The sequence below is a fragment of the Choloepus didactylus genome, chromosome 14, assembly GCF_015220235.1.
Source record: "Choloepus didactylus isolate mChoDid1 chromosome 14, mChoDid1.pri, whole genome shotgun sequence".
Lineage (NCBI taxonomy): Eukaryota > Metazoa > Chordata > Mammalia > Pilosa > Megalonychidae > Choloepus > Choloepus didactylus.
The window spans coordinates 37,729,941-37,744,354 of record NC_051320.1 but is presented as its reverse complement, the minus strand read 5'-3'; the positions used below and the strand labels follow the sequence as shown (position 1 = coordinate 37,744,354).

The window sequence follows — 14,414 nt, the reverse complement described above, 5'->3', positions numbered from 1 at the left end:
ATGTGAACTTTGAAAAATGTAAAACAAACGGTTTATAATGTAGAATGTAGGGGAACTAGCAGTAGAGAGCAATTAAGGAAGGGGAAACAATAATCCAAGAAGAACAGATAAGCTATTTAATGTTCTGGGGATGCCCAGAAATGACTATGGTCTGTTAATTTCTGATGGATGTAGTAGGAACAAGTTCACTGAAATGTTGCTATAGTATGTAACTTTCTTGGGGTAAAGTAGGAACATGTTGGAAGTTAAGCAGTTATCTTAGGTTAGTTGTCTTTTTCTTACTCCCTTGCTATGGTCTCTTTGAAATGTTCTTTTATTGTATGTTTGTTTTCTTTCTAACTTTTTTTTTCATACAGTTGATTTGAAAAAAGAAGGGAAAGTTAAAAAAAAAAAAAAAAAGAAAAAAGACAAACAAGGATAAAAAAAAAAAAAAAAAAAAAAAAAAAAAAAAAAAAAAAAAAACGATGTAGTGCCCCCTTGAGGAGCCTGTGGAGAATGCAGGGGTATTCGCCTACCCCACCTCCATGGTTGCTAACATGACCACAGACATAGGGGACTGGTGGTTTGATGGGTTGAGCCCTCTACCATAAGTTTTACCCTTGGGAAGACGGTTGCTGCAAAGGAGAGGCTAGGCCTCCCTGTATTTGTGCCTAAGAGTCTCCTCCTGAATGCCTCTTTGTTGCTCAGATGTGGCCCTCTCTCTCTGGCTAAGCCAACTTGAAAGGTGAAATCACTGCCCTCCCCCCTACGTGGGATCAGACACCCAGGGAAGTGAATCTCCCTGGCAACGTGGAATATGACTCCCGGGGAGGAATGTAGACCCGGCATCGTGGGATGGAGAACATCTTCTTGACCAAAAGGGGGATGTGAAAGGAAATGAAATAAGCTTCAGTGGCAGAGAGATTCCAAAACGAGCCGAGAGATCACTCTGGTGGGCACTCTTACGCACACTTTAGACAACCTTTTTTAGGTTCTAAAGAATTGGGGTAGCTGGTGGTGGATACCTGAAACTATTAAACTACAACCCAGAACCCATGAATCTCGAAGACAGTTGTATAAAAATGTAGCTTATGAGGGGTGACAGTGGGATTGGGAATGCCATAAGGACCAAACTCCACTTTGTCTAGTTTATGGATCGATGTGTAGAAAAGTAGGGGAAGCAAACAAACAGACAAAGGTACCTAGTGTTCTTTTTTACTTCAATTGCTCTTTTTCACTCTAATTATTATTCTTGTTATTTTTGTGTGTGTGCTAATGAAGGTGTCAGGGATTGATTTAGGTGATGAATGTACAACTATGTAATGGTACTGTAAACAATCGAAAGTACAATTTGTTTTGTATGACTGCGTGGTATGTGAATATATCTCAATAAAATGATGATTAAAAAAAAAAAAAGAAAAAAAAAAATACAAGTGCATAAGCAATGTTTATAAATCTATGTTGATGGGCACACAATGTATAAAGGTGTAATTTGTGAAAATAATACCATAAGGGGGGGATGGAGCTATATAGGAGCAAAGTTTTTGATATTAGGTTGGTATCAATCTGAACTAGATTGTTATAAATTACGATGTTAACTATAAAACCCAGGGCAACCACTAAGAATATAACTCAAAATATATAGTAAAAGAAATAACAAGGAAATTAAAATATTACACTAGAAAATATCTATTAACACAAAAGAGGACAGAAATGAAGGAACTGAGGAATAGTAAAGACATAAGACATGTAAAGCTGATAGCAAAATGGAAGATACAATAATTACATGAAATGTAAATAGATCAAACTCTCAAATCAATAGGCATAGATTGGCAAATGGATAAAAAAAAAGACCCAATTTTACACTGTCTTCAAAAGACTTATTTTGGATTCAAGGACACAAATAGGTAGAAAGTAAAAGGATATGAAAAGATATTCCATGCAAATACAGTGAAAAGTGATCTGGAGTGTCTATGCTATTATCAGACAAAACAGACTTTAAGACAAAGATGTTGTTATTGGAAAGATGTCAGAAAAAAACTGGAGAACCCTCTAGCTTCTAGAGCTTGTGATAAAGGACATGTTTAGAAATAGACATGAAAATTGGTATCATGTCTTATTAAACTTTAATCCCCATACTCAGCTGGGAGCTCAGAATATAATAAATGTTTAATAAATATTGGTTGAATGAATTTTTGTATGAACTGTAAGTCATTCTCTTATAAATGACAGTTGAAGCTAAAGTTGAAAGTGAGATCTATGAAGAGCATAGAAGGAAAGTAAAACACAAATAACTGGATCATGAAAATATAAGGCAGGAGGAACATTGAATTAGCAAAAGAGAAAGAAAAGCAAGGGTTGAGATAAATGAAATACGGGAAAGTAATAGAGGGAAAATAACAGCAGACTTTCAAAAGAGGGCAGTACACATATTGTATTAATATGGAGAGTACATATAATTTGTATCTAAGCATATACAGATTATCTACACACACACACACACACATAACAGGGGTTACATATCATTGAAATAACTAAGCGCATACATGCCACACATTCAGGGCTCCACAGAGAATCCTAAACTGGGGTTTTTTTTCTGACTACTTAAAAAGAAACACTGAATCTTCCTGATGTCATAAATAATAGCATATATTTCACTTTCAAAAACCTGTAAATACTAGAAATGTTCAGGAGAATCATTCATAATCCAAGGCATTTCCTACTTGCTCAGATCTGCCCACCTCTTTTCTAGATAACAACTCTGTTGCTTTTCCCTGTTTGTATTCCTTTAATGCATTCTAAGTCCTTTCCTTCTGAAAAGTAGCTCAAGTGACTTGTACATAATGAAATAAAAATTCTGGTACACCAAACAACAAATGATAGCAAAGTGACTTTGAAGTTGGAGGAGGATTTCAGCCATTTTAAGAAACACTTTCTCCAAAGGAAACGTTAACATCTGTCTTACATTAAGATGGGGAGAAAGGAAGTAGAGAAATAAAATAAGAAATTGACTAACATTTCATCATAGGGCTGTAATATAATGGTACAAAGATATTAGTCCTAGTTTCTCTGAGTTTTTCCTTTTTTTCCTTTCTTCTTGCTAGGATTGATAACTCTGAAACATCATCCAATTATTTTTAGCAAGACATATGCCATTTTGGTGTATAAACTATTTGCTACTCCAATTTCCACTTAAGTCAGTGTTTAGATATAATGTTTGCCAAGAATAGGAAAACACTATATTTCAGGATTAATTAGTCTCAGTTGCATGGACATCCATTGTCTTTAGGTGGCCAACATACATTACCCCATCTTCTGGTAGAAGCACATCGTTGATGCTTTAAGCAAAACCCCTTTCTTTCTCTCAACTCATTGAGGCTCCAGGTGGCTGACTCCAGAGCCAAGCAGGCCATCCAATGCTCTAGCTCTGGAATTTGAGCAAACAACAACTTGCTCAAAATAGTTAGTAGTTCACTTTTCCATATACCTGGCTACTCGGAAGGAGTTCCTGCAGCAGCAAGGAGCTCCAGAGTCTCCCTAGTTTCTGTCCTTCCTAAGACTTGCATTTTAAACACTTCCTTTGATTCTGGGAGCTATCCAAATCACTTCCAATAAATCAATGTTTGTCTCTTCAGTTAGCTTGAATATGTTTCTTACAACAACAACAACAAAAACCTAACTGATATGTTGGCTAGCATTTTATTTAAACATACAGAACACTAACAGACAAGATAACCAGCACTACCCACCCACTGTAAAGTAATGAGACTGATTTTTAGCAACCATCTAGAATTCATAACTTCCAAAAAAGTTTTCCCATTCTAAGTATGCCTTGTTGGAAACACATCTTGACATCTTATTAATACCCTTATTCTTTTTAATACCTCTTCCATCTAATAATGAGTTACTTTTACAACTTTTCTCTCATTTGTTGCATTTCGTACTGCCTGTCAACATGATTTTATTTCAAAGGGTTTTATTTCTTCTCAGAGTGAAATGTCACCTTATGCAGGAATTTCTTTTATAGTTGATACTTAACATTTTAAAACTTTAAATCATATATTTTCTATACACTCACTGATAGCAAGGAGTTGGCCTTGTCCAGCACTAACCAATAGAAATATAATGTGAGCCACATACATAATTTAAAATTTCTCAGTGGTCATATTAAGAAAAAAAAGAAACAGGTAAGATAAATTTTAAAATTATATTTTATTTGACCCAATACATCCAAAATAACATCATTTCAACATGAAATCAATATAAAAATATTAATGAGATATTTTACATTCTTTTTTCATACTATGTCTTTGAATCTCAAGTGTATTTTACACTTGGAGTACATCTCAATTCAGATGCAAATTTCCGTCAGAAATACTTGGTCTGTTTATAGATTTCATAAATCTTACAGTTGAAAAAGTAGATTCACCTACCCAAGTTGTTTCAAACATACTTAAAGTTTTCTAATAATTGAATCAAGCAAATTTAAATTAACTAAAATTACATGAAATTAAAAATTCAGTTTCTCAACTGCACTAGCCACATTTCAAATGTTCTTTTCATGTGGCTAATAGATACCATTTGGACCATGTGGTACTAGCCAAACTGGCTAAGGGATGTAAGTTTAACTAGGTCAGAGAAGATGCTCAAGCACCTCTCAAACCTCACACACAAGGTTTTGACATTTTAATATTCCACAATAACTTTTGTTATTGAAAGATATAAGAATTCCTCCTTGAAGTTGTTGAGCTTCATCGAACTGTAGGTTTGCAGTTTGCATCAAATTTAGACATTTTGTGCCATTATTTCTTCAATTTTCTTCTGTCCTGTTCCATCTCCCAAGTCCCTCCACCCACCCACCCCCGAGCCCACAACCACCATGCTGGAACTTCAGACACCATTCAGTTACCTGTCTGTTGGGCTGCTTAATATAATCCCACAGCACACTCTTGCTGTGTTGATTTATTTTTTCAGTCTTTTTTTCTCTCTGTGTTTTATTTAGGGTAGTTTCATTTGCTGTGGCTTCAAGTTTACTAATCTTTTCTTCTGCAGTGTCTAATCTGCTGGTCCCATCCACTGTTTTGTATTTTTAATTTCAGATAATGTATTTTTCATCTCTGGAATTTCACTGCAGGTTTTTTTATATGGCACATTTCTCTCTTCATCATGATCATGTTTTCCTTTACTTTCTTGAACATACAGAGTTTATTTTGTAACTGTTTAATGAACATATGGAGTGTATTTATAATAGCTGTTTTAATATTCTTATCTTTTAATTCTATCATTTATATTATCTCTGAGTCAGTATCCACTGATTGATTTTTCTACTGGTTATGGGTTGTATTTTTCTGCTTCTTTATATGTCTGGAAATTTTTGACAGGATGGCAGATTATGAATTTTATGCTATTGGGTGCTAGGAGTTTTGTTGTTTTTGTTGCTGCTGCTTGATTTTTTTTTTTTTTTTTTTTAATTCCTTTAAATATTGGTGGGCTTTGTTCTGGAATGCAGTTAAGTTACTTAAAACATCTGATCCTTTTGAGGCTTGCTTTTACGCTTTTTAGGGGAGATCCAGAGAAGCCTATAGTCTAAGCTATTTGACCCCACTACTGAAGCAACGCCCTTCTGAGGACTCAACCCAATGCCCCATGTATTAGGAGGACTTTCTACTCTGGCTGATGGGAAACAAACTATCTGTGGCCCTGTTTGAGCTCTGGGGACTGATCTGCTTACTGTTTCCAGTGGTTCTTCCTGGTTTTGGTACTTGCCTCGTACACACAAGCAGATCAGTTCTCAGCCAAAGACTTGAGGGGACTCCTCTACAGATCTCCAGAGTTCTCTCTCTGTGCAACTCTCTCCTTTCCAGAATTCAACCCCACAAATTTTCCTCGGCTCAGCACAACTGCCAGACTCTTTGGGTTCTCCTTCCCTGAGAAGGCAAAGCTGTGACACACAAAGGCCTCATTTTACTTGTTTCCCTTCTCTCAGGAATCACAATCCAGCATTGCCTGTTGCCTGCTTTCCAATGTCTTGAAATTGTTTCATATATTTCGTCTAGTGCTCTAGTTATTTGAAGGTAGGAAGGTAAATCTGCTCCCTATTGTTCTATTATGGCCCCACCAAAAATTTAATAGCCATTCATTTAACACATATTTATTGAATGCCTCCTATATCGGGGAAACTATGTTGAGTGCTGGGAGTGCACTACTGAGCTAAAAGAGACACAGTCCCTGCTGTCATGGTCAAAATGGTCTAGCAGGGAAGATCAACAATAACTAAGTAATTGTTCAAGCAAATATGTAATTATAAACAATAATAAGTGATATGAAGGAAAGCAGAGGGCTACGAAAGCATTTAATGGGGATAAGTGAATTAGTTTAGGCAATCAGGGAGATGTCTCCCAAAAGAAGAGACATTTGAACTAAGATTTAAGGAATAAATAAGATTTGTTATCTGTATTGTAGATGGGAAAGACTGCCAAGCAGAATAGCATATGCAAAAGGCCTGTGGCAGAATGGACCCCTTAGGGATCAAGTCCAACATTCAGATTTCCCAATGAAGAAACAAAGGCCCGGAGAGTTTGTGACATGCCTGTCTTACTATGTCAGTACAGAGCAGGGGCTGGAATTCAGGACTCATTAGTGCTGGTCCAGTGCTCTCTCTACTCCATTATATTGCTAAGCACATTGAGGGACTGTTATAACCTTTTATATCGTGATATTTTGTCATTGTGGTGTGCACAATATATTACGGGCAGTGCATAAATATTTTTGTAATTTATTTTAATTTAAAATAATTATGTCAAAATCTTATTCAAGACTTACTTTTAATTGGCTATATTTTTATGTATTTACAAGGAATATGCTATAAAGTGTAAATAAAGGAACAAGAGAGGACAAAACAGAAAAGAATGAACACACTCACACATTTAGTACGCTGAAGCCATAACAGCACCATAATGGCCAGGGAGTGTTAACGTCGCTCCCTAAGTGGCTAAATTACACCCAGGAGATTCTTGCTCAGCAGTGTAAGCTGTTAGTGCTTTCAGACATTTTAGGAAATGAATCCATTGCCCCATTTCAAGCTTAACTGGCATAATAAATGTCAATTAAAGCTCCTTTAAGATTTTAAACTGCTAAACTCAAGTGAAACTGTTTATGTATAGACTTGCACAAGACTTCCCTACAGGAGACACTGTGCATTTACATTTATCTTGGCCTACGTCTCTTCCAACATGAATCCACACAGCAAACTTGCATTCACTTAGAAAAGGAAGTTATTTTGCCCAGCAATCTCAAGCATATCACTCCTAAATGGGTTATAAACTGTGATATGTCTTATGTTAGTGGAATTCAGTTTTCTTTCAACAAGCATGTAGTGCACACCAAGTATGTGCCAAGACTGGAATAGGAAGGTAGACATGGCCTCTCCTCTAAGTCTGGAAGGGTCCTTTAAGATGCTACCAGAAAGTGTCTTCCCATCCCTGATTCCATGTCTACACACCACTCCTTTTGAGCTTTTACTCATGAGGCTTAAGAGGCAATTATTCATTCAGTACAAAGATAAAGCAGGGTCTCCGTTAACTTCTGAACTTGGCAATTTTTTTATATGTCTTTATGTCTAGCTCATTCATTTAGGCGTCAAAAAATTCCATTTTAATTTAAGTAGCCCAAGCTGCCAATTGTTTGATATCATCATCATCTTCTGTTCTCCTAGAAGATGCTGGAAGATAAAGGGATAAAAATTAGAAATTGGTGAGATTCACACTTTCAGCATAGGAAATAAGTATGAATTATGTATTTAAAATATGTATATTTATGAAATCTCGAAAGCCCTAAAAGTGAAGAGCCTCGCTGTTATTTCAGGCAGCTATCCAGTGACAGGTAGTTGAGATTGGTAACAGACCTGCTCGGGATCGATGTGCGGTGGAGGACGTGCTTGGCAATCTCTGGGGCTGTGCTGGGAGGGAGGAAGAAGGCACATTTGGAAGTCGAATATTTGTCATCTTCTTATTTAATTCCTCCTGCTCCAGTTCTGCAAGTTCTGCCATCAACTCATCCTGAACACAGGAGAAAAGAAGAATTATGGAGTTAACGTTTCAAGAAGTGGGTTTCCTCAAACATAACAACAAGAACATCTGCTACCCAATTGATATGTGAGAACCCAGTGAAATGGAATATTTCTTTTCCAACTAAGTCTTTTTGCAACACTGATCACTGATTAAAAAAATGAATGTTTTGGGTATTGCAAATTTGTTGTAGTTAATCTTATAATGCTTCAGTAAACAGTCATTCAAGTCATTTATGCTAGCTGAATATAAAACCTCCACGGTTTCTAGGGAATTTACACCTTGATTGTCATTTTTCCAATATAACTTTTCTCCTTTTGAAAATTAAGAGTTTTTGAAACAGTCTTAATGACTTTAACTGGGTAACCAGGGGAAAAATAAATATTTTATTTGGGCTAATACTATTAAAAATAAAACTAAAGCAGATACACAAACAGCTTAGTATACCAAAAGTAAAACAAATCATAAATACTATGGTTTTAGTTATATCACCAAAGCCAATATAAATTGTGTTGTGTGTTTGGACTGAGAAAACTACAACTCAAGGTCAGTGTACCATATTTCCTTCTTTTAGCAAATATCCAAAAGAGTCTGGGTTAATACGAATCTATTCTCTGTCCCAAGAACCTAAGGGAGGCAAGACTAATTTGAGGTCTTAAAGATATAAATCATCATACGACAGATCTGAGAGGACCTGAGACAGTTCAGATCTAACTGGTTCCATGAATCCTCAGGTGGAGTCCAAGCCCAATCAGAGGCTAAATTTGTCAACATTGAAATTTTGAGGTCATCAAGATTAGAAGAGACTGGGACCTTCTTCTAGTCAATCAACTATATAATTCATTTATTCATTCATTATTCAACAAACATTTAATGAGAACTGACTCCTTACCAGGTGTTGAACTCAGTACAGGGGAGGCAAATTTGAATCAAAAGTCCCTACATTCAAGGACTTAGGCTCAAATGTAGGAAAGAGGCAAATAAACAAATAATCACCCTGTATTAAAATGAGGAAAGAATACATACAGGAAGTCAGATTCTTTGCCACGTTAATCTAAGAATTGGAAATGTTTCAAAATGTGTACTTCCTACTTGTGTGTACTTTGAGCAGAACAATTGAAATTCACAGTGCAGACACCACCATTATACTTACAGTCTATATTACTGGACTGATTAATCCAAATGGAATGTGTTTGTTAATAATGCCACTGCACATTTATTTTGTTTCATAGTCTGAGTAATAAACAGAGGCAGCCTAACCTCTAATTTAACAGCTACAGAGCATGATATGTCTGCTCCTTGCAGAGTAGCAATCTGCTTTGTTTTGCCCAGATGTGCAAGCACTCGATTCCTCATAATGGGGCTACTGAGGCTTCAACCATTACAAGTCACTAACTTTACATAATCACATGCTGCTTCTTCCTTAATAGCTGAAAACTTAATTAGCAGGCTATTTGCCAAACTGTATCAATCTTTCCTTTAAATTAGAGCTACCAACACTTAATTTTCCTCTTAAGAAAGGTATATTTCTAACAAATATCTTTTATTATTCAACTCTTTAAGAAGGGAACCTGCCTGCTCTATATGGTGGATTATAGTAGCCACATATACTGCATTCTTTATATTATGTTACCTACCTCATCAAAGCCATCACCAAATCCAACCCGTTGAGAAAATGCTTCTGAGATTTCTTGGGCGATATCCTGTTGCTCTGTGATGTCTTGCATCAAATCATCTATTTTGTTCAGATCCCTGAGAAATATTTTGTTAAACATTTCAGAATTTCAGTTTAAAATTATGAATTCAGAGATAATACCCAATGAAAAATGAGTTAATGTAACATAAACTCTTAGCTACTTCAATAGGATAACAAAAATTCCTGGTACTGATGACTTTTACTTGAAAAAAAAAAAAAAAGACTCCTTTAAATCAACATTTATTTTCAATATTACGTAATAGCCACTACATTTGGGAGTCACCAGAAATGAGAATATTTTATGATTACATTTTTAAATTTTGTCCAGGAGGGCATACGCAAAATTTAAATACATGCTGCTGTGTATCGACTCTGCAGAAAATGGTGCCACAGCCCACCAAGGACCATCACAACTATGTTAAGCTGTGGTAGCCCTCAGGAACCCCTATCTGACAGCAGTTTCTTATAAAAGCTAAACTCTGCAACTAGAGACCTAATTTCTAGGATGCTAGTAACTCTGGGATTTTGGCTCCTTGAGGGCTTTCCCACAGTTCCTGAAGCTCTGGAAGATCACTAAAGAGTACAGGATTAGGCCTTGTAAGACCTCAGGAGAATCAGCACCTGCGGCAAAGGAATCCAGGTAACCACAGGCCCAGGATGGACAGGTGCTTTGAGGGAAGTTTCTAACACCTGAGCCCCACAGGTCCCTAAATACCAGCCCAGGCTCACAGCATCTAAATGTTAGGATCTGAAGGGCTTATATAGTATCCTGTCTCTGAATCATTCTACCAAATCTGAAACTAAGCCAAACAGAGAACAGAATAAGAGATGTGATAATTTTCCTCATTATTAAGTAAACTAAACACTAAAACTTTGATTCCCAGCAGATTTAATCTATGGGTTTCCTAGACTCTCTGTAGGTAAAAGCTGAGTATTTTGATACATATATTTTATGAGGTAATCAGAAAGAATATATTACCACCCTCCTACCACCCTTTATTTCCAATTCTTAGTAGTGTTTACAATGAATATACTGTGAATATGTTTGTAAAAAGGGGTATAAGAAAGATACAGCTGAAGTTGGGCCTGGGAGTGAATTTTCCCAAAAGGAACACAATGGGATGATGCTGTTAAGCTACCTGAAGAGAAAGCCTATGGATTCAGCAATACATTTTAGCATACTGTTTACATTAGAGGATTCTGACTCTGATAATGGATCTAATGATCTTTAGGAAGCTGCCAAAATGGCATCTGATTGTTAATAAATTATCAAGGTAAGAAAACGTTGGCAAAGGTTGTCTTCATTGACCACATCCTCCCCTTTTTTTGACCTTTTCCCATCCTGTGGAAACTTCTCTACATCGCTAAAGAATGCAATGCTCTTTGGCATCCTTGATCCACACTCCACTATCATGTTTAGTATCAGGAAATAACCAGGTCTCGGGACTATAATTCCCAATGTGAAGGTAAAGCAAATTGCCACCAGTCCCATTATTGCTATGAATATTGATTATTGAGTGCCAGGTAATATGTTAAGTGCATTACATCTAATATCTCATTAACCCCACAATAACCACATGAGGTAAGTACTACTATTATCTTTAATTTCAGATAAGCAAACTGAATTTATAGATAACAAACCTGAATTTGTCCAAGGAATATTCAACAGTGGAGCTAGGATTATAATCCAGCAAATCTGACTCCCAAACCCATGCTTGTATTATTCTATGTCCACGATTCTCAAACATTAGTTAGTATCAGAATCACCTATTGGACTTAGATAAAAACAAAAAGGCCCAGGTCCTGTCTTGCTTTATTAGCTTTCCAGGTGATTCTGATACCTGCCAAAGTCTGACAACTATTCTGTGTTGGTTTCTAACTCTCACAGGTATCTATTTACATTTAAGCCTTTTTAAAATTATAAAATGAAAGTATTTACCGGTGGAGTTTCATGCAATAGTGAGGTGTCTGGGAGACATTAAGGGCCAAATGTCTTTCATGGTCTCTCTGAAGCCACTATAGCATTTTTATGGGGCATGGGCAGGGGTGGGAGGAGAAGCACCATAATTTCTAATCTTTCCATGAGAGAACATTCTACTCAAATATTTCAAACAGACTCAAAAGAACAGACCCATTCCTGCCGAAATTATCACACAATCTCAAAGGCTCTTTCCAATTTGGGGGGAATTTATGACTCAGTAGGGAGACCAAAGTCACTCACATGTTTTCATGAACTGCTTTCATCGCTTTCGCTGCAAAGCCCATATTCCTTAACACCTCAGTGTTGGTGTGCGAGTTTTCCAAGGCCTCTCTCTGGAACTCAATGGTGGAAAGTGTGCCATCAATCTGAGTGAGCTGCTTCTCAAGCCTCTTCTTTCTCTTTAGTGCCTCTAATGCCGCTAAATAGGGAAGAAGCCATGTTTATAAGGAGAGAGCTCAAGTCACTCAAGAAACATTTGCTCAGCTCCCAGTATGGACTCAGCATTGTAGATACCTAAGACTATGCCCAATAAGCCTGAGAAACAGAGGGTGGCATCTGTCCTCTTCATCACTTACTGCCACTCCCGTAAATATTTTGCTATTATTTTCTTCCAAAGATCTGGCAAGGGTAAGAGGCCAGAAAGACAATTTTCATATTCCATAAAATACACCACAGAAATGTTTGTCAATATTGAACTTTTTTTTAAATTTTATTTTGAAATAAATTCAAAGTTATAGGAACAGTTGCAAAAACAATACAAACCCCATACACAGAACTCCAGCATACCCTAATCCCCCTCCCCCGATACCCCGATCCACCAGCTTTAACATCCTGTCACACCACCCTTTCTTTCCCCCCTCCCTCCCTCCCTCCCTCCCTTCCTATCTATCATCCATCATCTATTGCTCTGTCTTCTGAACATATGAGAACAAGCTGCACACATCCTTGAACAAACACTATAATTCACATATACAATTCCCATGAACAAGAACATTCTTTTATGCAATCCCATTAAGCGCAGCTAAGAAGTTTGAGAAATTCAACATTGATACAAAGCTTACATTCTATATTTCTTTTTTTTTTTTTTCCTTATGTCTCAACTGTGTCCCTTTGAGCTTCCTGTCCTCCATCCTCATATCCCACCCAGGATCATCCTTGGCATTCAATTGTCATCTATTTAGACTTTTTTTTTTTTTTTTTCAATTGTGGAAACATACATACAGCCTAAATCTTCCCATTCCACCCCCTCCCTAGCATTCCATTAGTGGGATTAATTACATTTAGCATGTTGTAATGTAATAACCTTCCCACCTTCCATTTCTAGAAACTTCCCTTCACCTCAAACAGCAACCCTACACTCATTTCTTAACTCCCCATTGCCCTTTCCCTCACTTCTCATAACCCATACTCTACTTTTCATCTCTATGGTCATATTCTCTGATAATTTCTTTGTGTTTACTATGGGGCTTAAATTTAACCTCTTAAATCCATAAAAATCTTGTTTTTCTTTGATACCAACTTAACTTCAATAGGACATGTAAACTATGTTCCTATACTTCTCCATTCCCCCACCTTTATATAGTTCTTGTCAAAAATTACATATTTTACATTGAGTCCAAAACCACTGATTTGTCGTTAGAGTTTGTGTATTTTATATCACGTAGGAAGTAAATAGTGGAGTTACAAATCAAAAATTATTGACTTCTATTTGTATTCCATTATGGTCAGAGAATATGCTTTGAATATATTCAATTGTTTTTTTTTGTTCTTTTGTTTTTTTTTTTTTAATTTATTGAGGCTTGTTTTATGTTCCAGCATATGGTCTATTCTGGAGAAAGATCCGTCATCACTAGAGAAAAATGTGTGTCCTGGTGATTTGGGATGTAAGGTTTTATATATGTCTGTTAAAATTCTCTTTATCTCTCTCTCCTTTCTTTCTTTGTCTATCGGTAGGGCTCCCTTTAGTATCTGAAGTAGGGCAGGTCTTTTATTAGCAAACTCTCTCAGCATTTGTCTGTGAAAAATTTAAGCTCTCCCTCAAATCTGAAGGAGAGTTTTGCTGGATAAAGTATTCTTGGCTGGAAATTTTTCTCTCTCAGGATTTTAAATATATCATGCCACTGCCTTCTCGCCTGCATGGTGGCTGCTGAGTAGTCACAACTTAGTCTTATGTTGTTTCCTTTGTATGTGGTGAATTGCTTTTCTCTTGCTGCTTTCAGAACTTGCTCCTTCTCTTCAGTATTTGACAGTCTGATCAGAGTATGTCTTGGAGTGGGTTTATTTGTATTTATTCTATCGGGAGTTCACTGGGCATTTATGCTTTGTGTATTCATATTGTGTAGAAGGTTTGGGAAGTTTTCCCCAACAATTTCTTTGAATACTCTTTCTGGACCTTTACCCTTTTCTTCCCCTTCTGGGACACCAATGAGTCTTAAATTTGGACGTTTTATTTTATCTATCGTATCCCTGAGATCCATTTCAATTTTTTCGATTTTTTTCTCCATTCTTTCTTTTGTTCTTTCATTTTCTGTTCTGTGGTCCTCTAGGACTCTGAGTTGTTGTTCACCTTCCTCTAATCTTGTATTATGAGTGTCCAGAGTCCTTTTAATTTGGCCAACATTTTCTTTTATTTCCATAAGAGCTTCTATTTTTTTATTTACTCTTGCAATTTCTTCTTTATGGTCTTCTAGGG

At 36.5% G+C, this 14,414-nt stretch overlaps 1 protein-coding gene across 2 annotated transcripts in view; it reads right to left on the bottom strand.

The window, feature by feature from the left end:
* Nucleotides 1-5,367: 5,367 nt before the first annotated feature.
* The window catches only part of CHMP4C (charged multivesicular body protein 4C), a 28,547-nt gene continuing 19,500 nt past the window's right edge, over nucleotides 5,368-14,414 (bottom strand). The window contains exons 2-5 of one of the 2 annotated variants that reach the window (XM_037803466.1): nucleotides 11,963-12,140; nucleotides 9,683-9,797; nucleotides 7,883-8,036; nucleotides 5,368-7,699 (exon numbers count right to left, since the gene is read on the bottom strand). In XM_037803466.1, the coding sequence (XP_037659394.1) occupies nucleotides 7,638-7,699; nucleotides 7,883-8,036; nucleotides 9,683-9,797; nucleotides 11,963-12,140 (509 nt within the window). In that variant the 3' untranslated portion in view covers nucleotides 5,368-7,637. The remainder of the gene's footprint in view (nucleotides 7,700-7,882; nucleotides 8,037-9,682; nucleotides 9,798-11,962; nucleotides 12,141-14,414) is intronic. The other variant, XM_037803467.1, reaches the window with a different exon arrangement.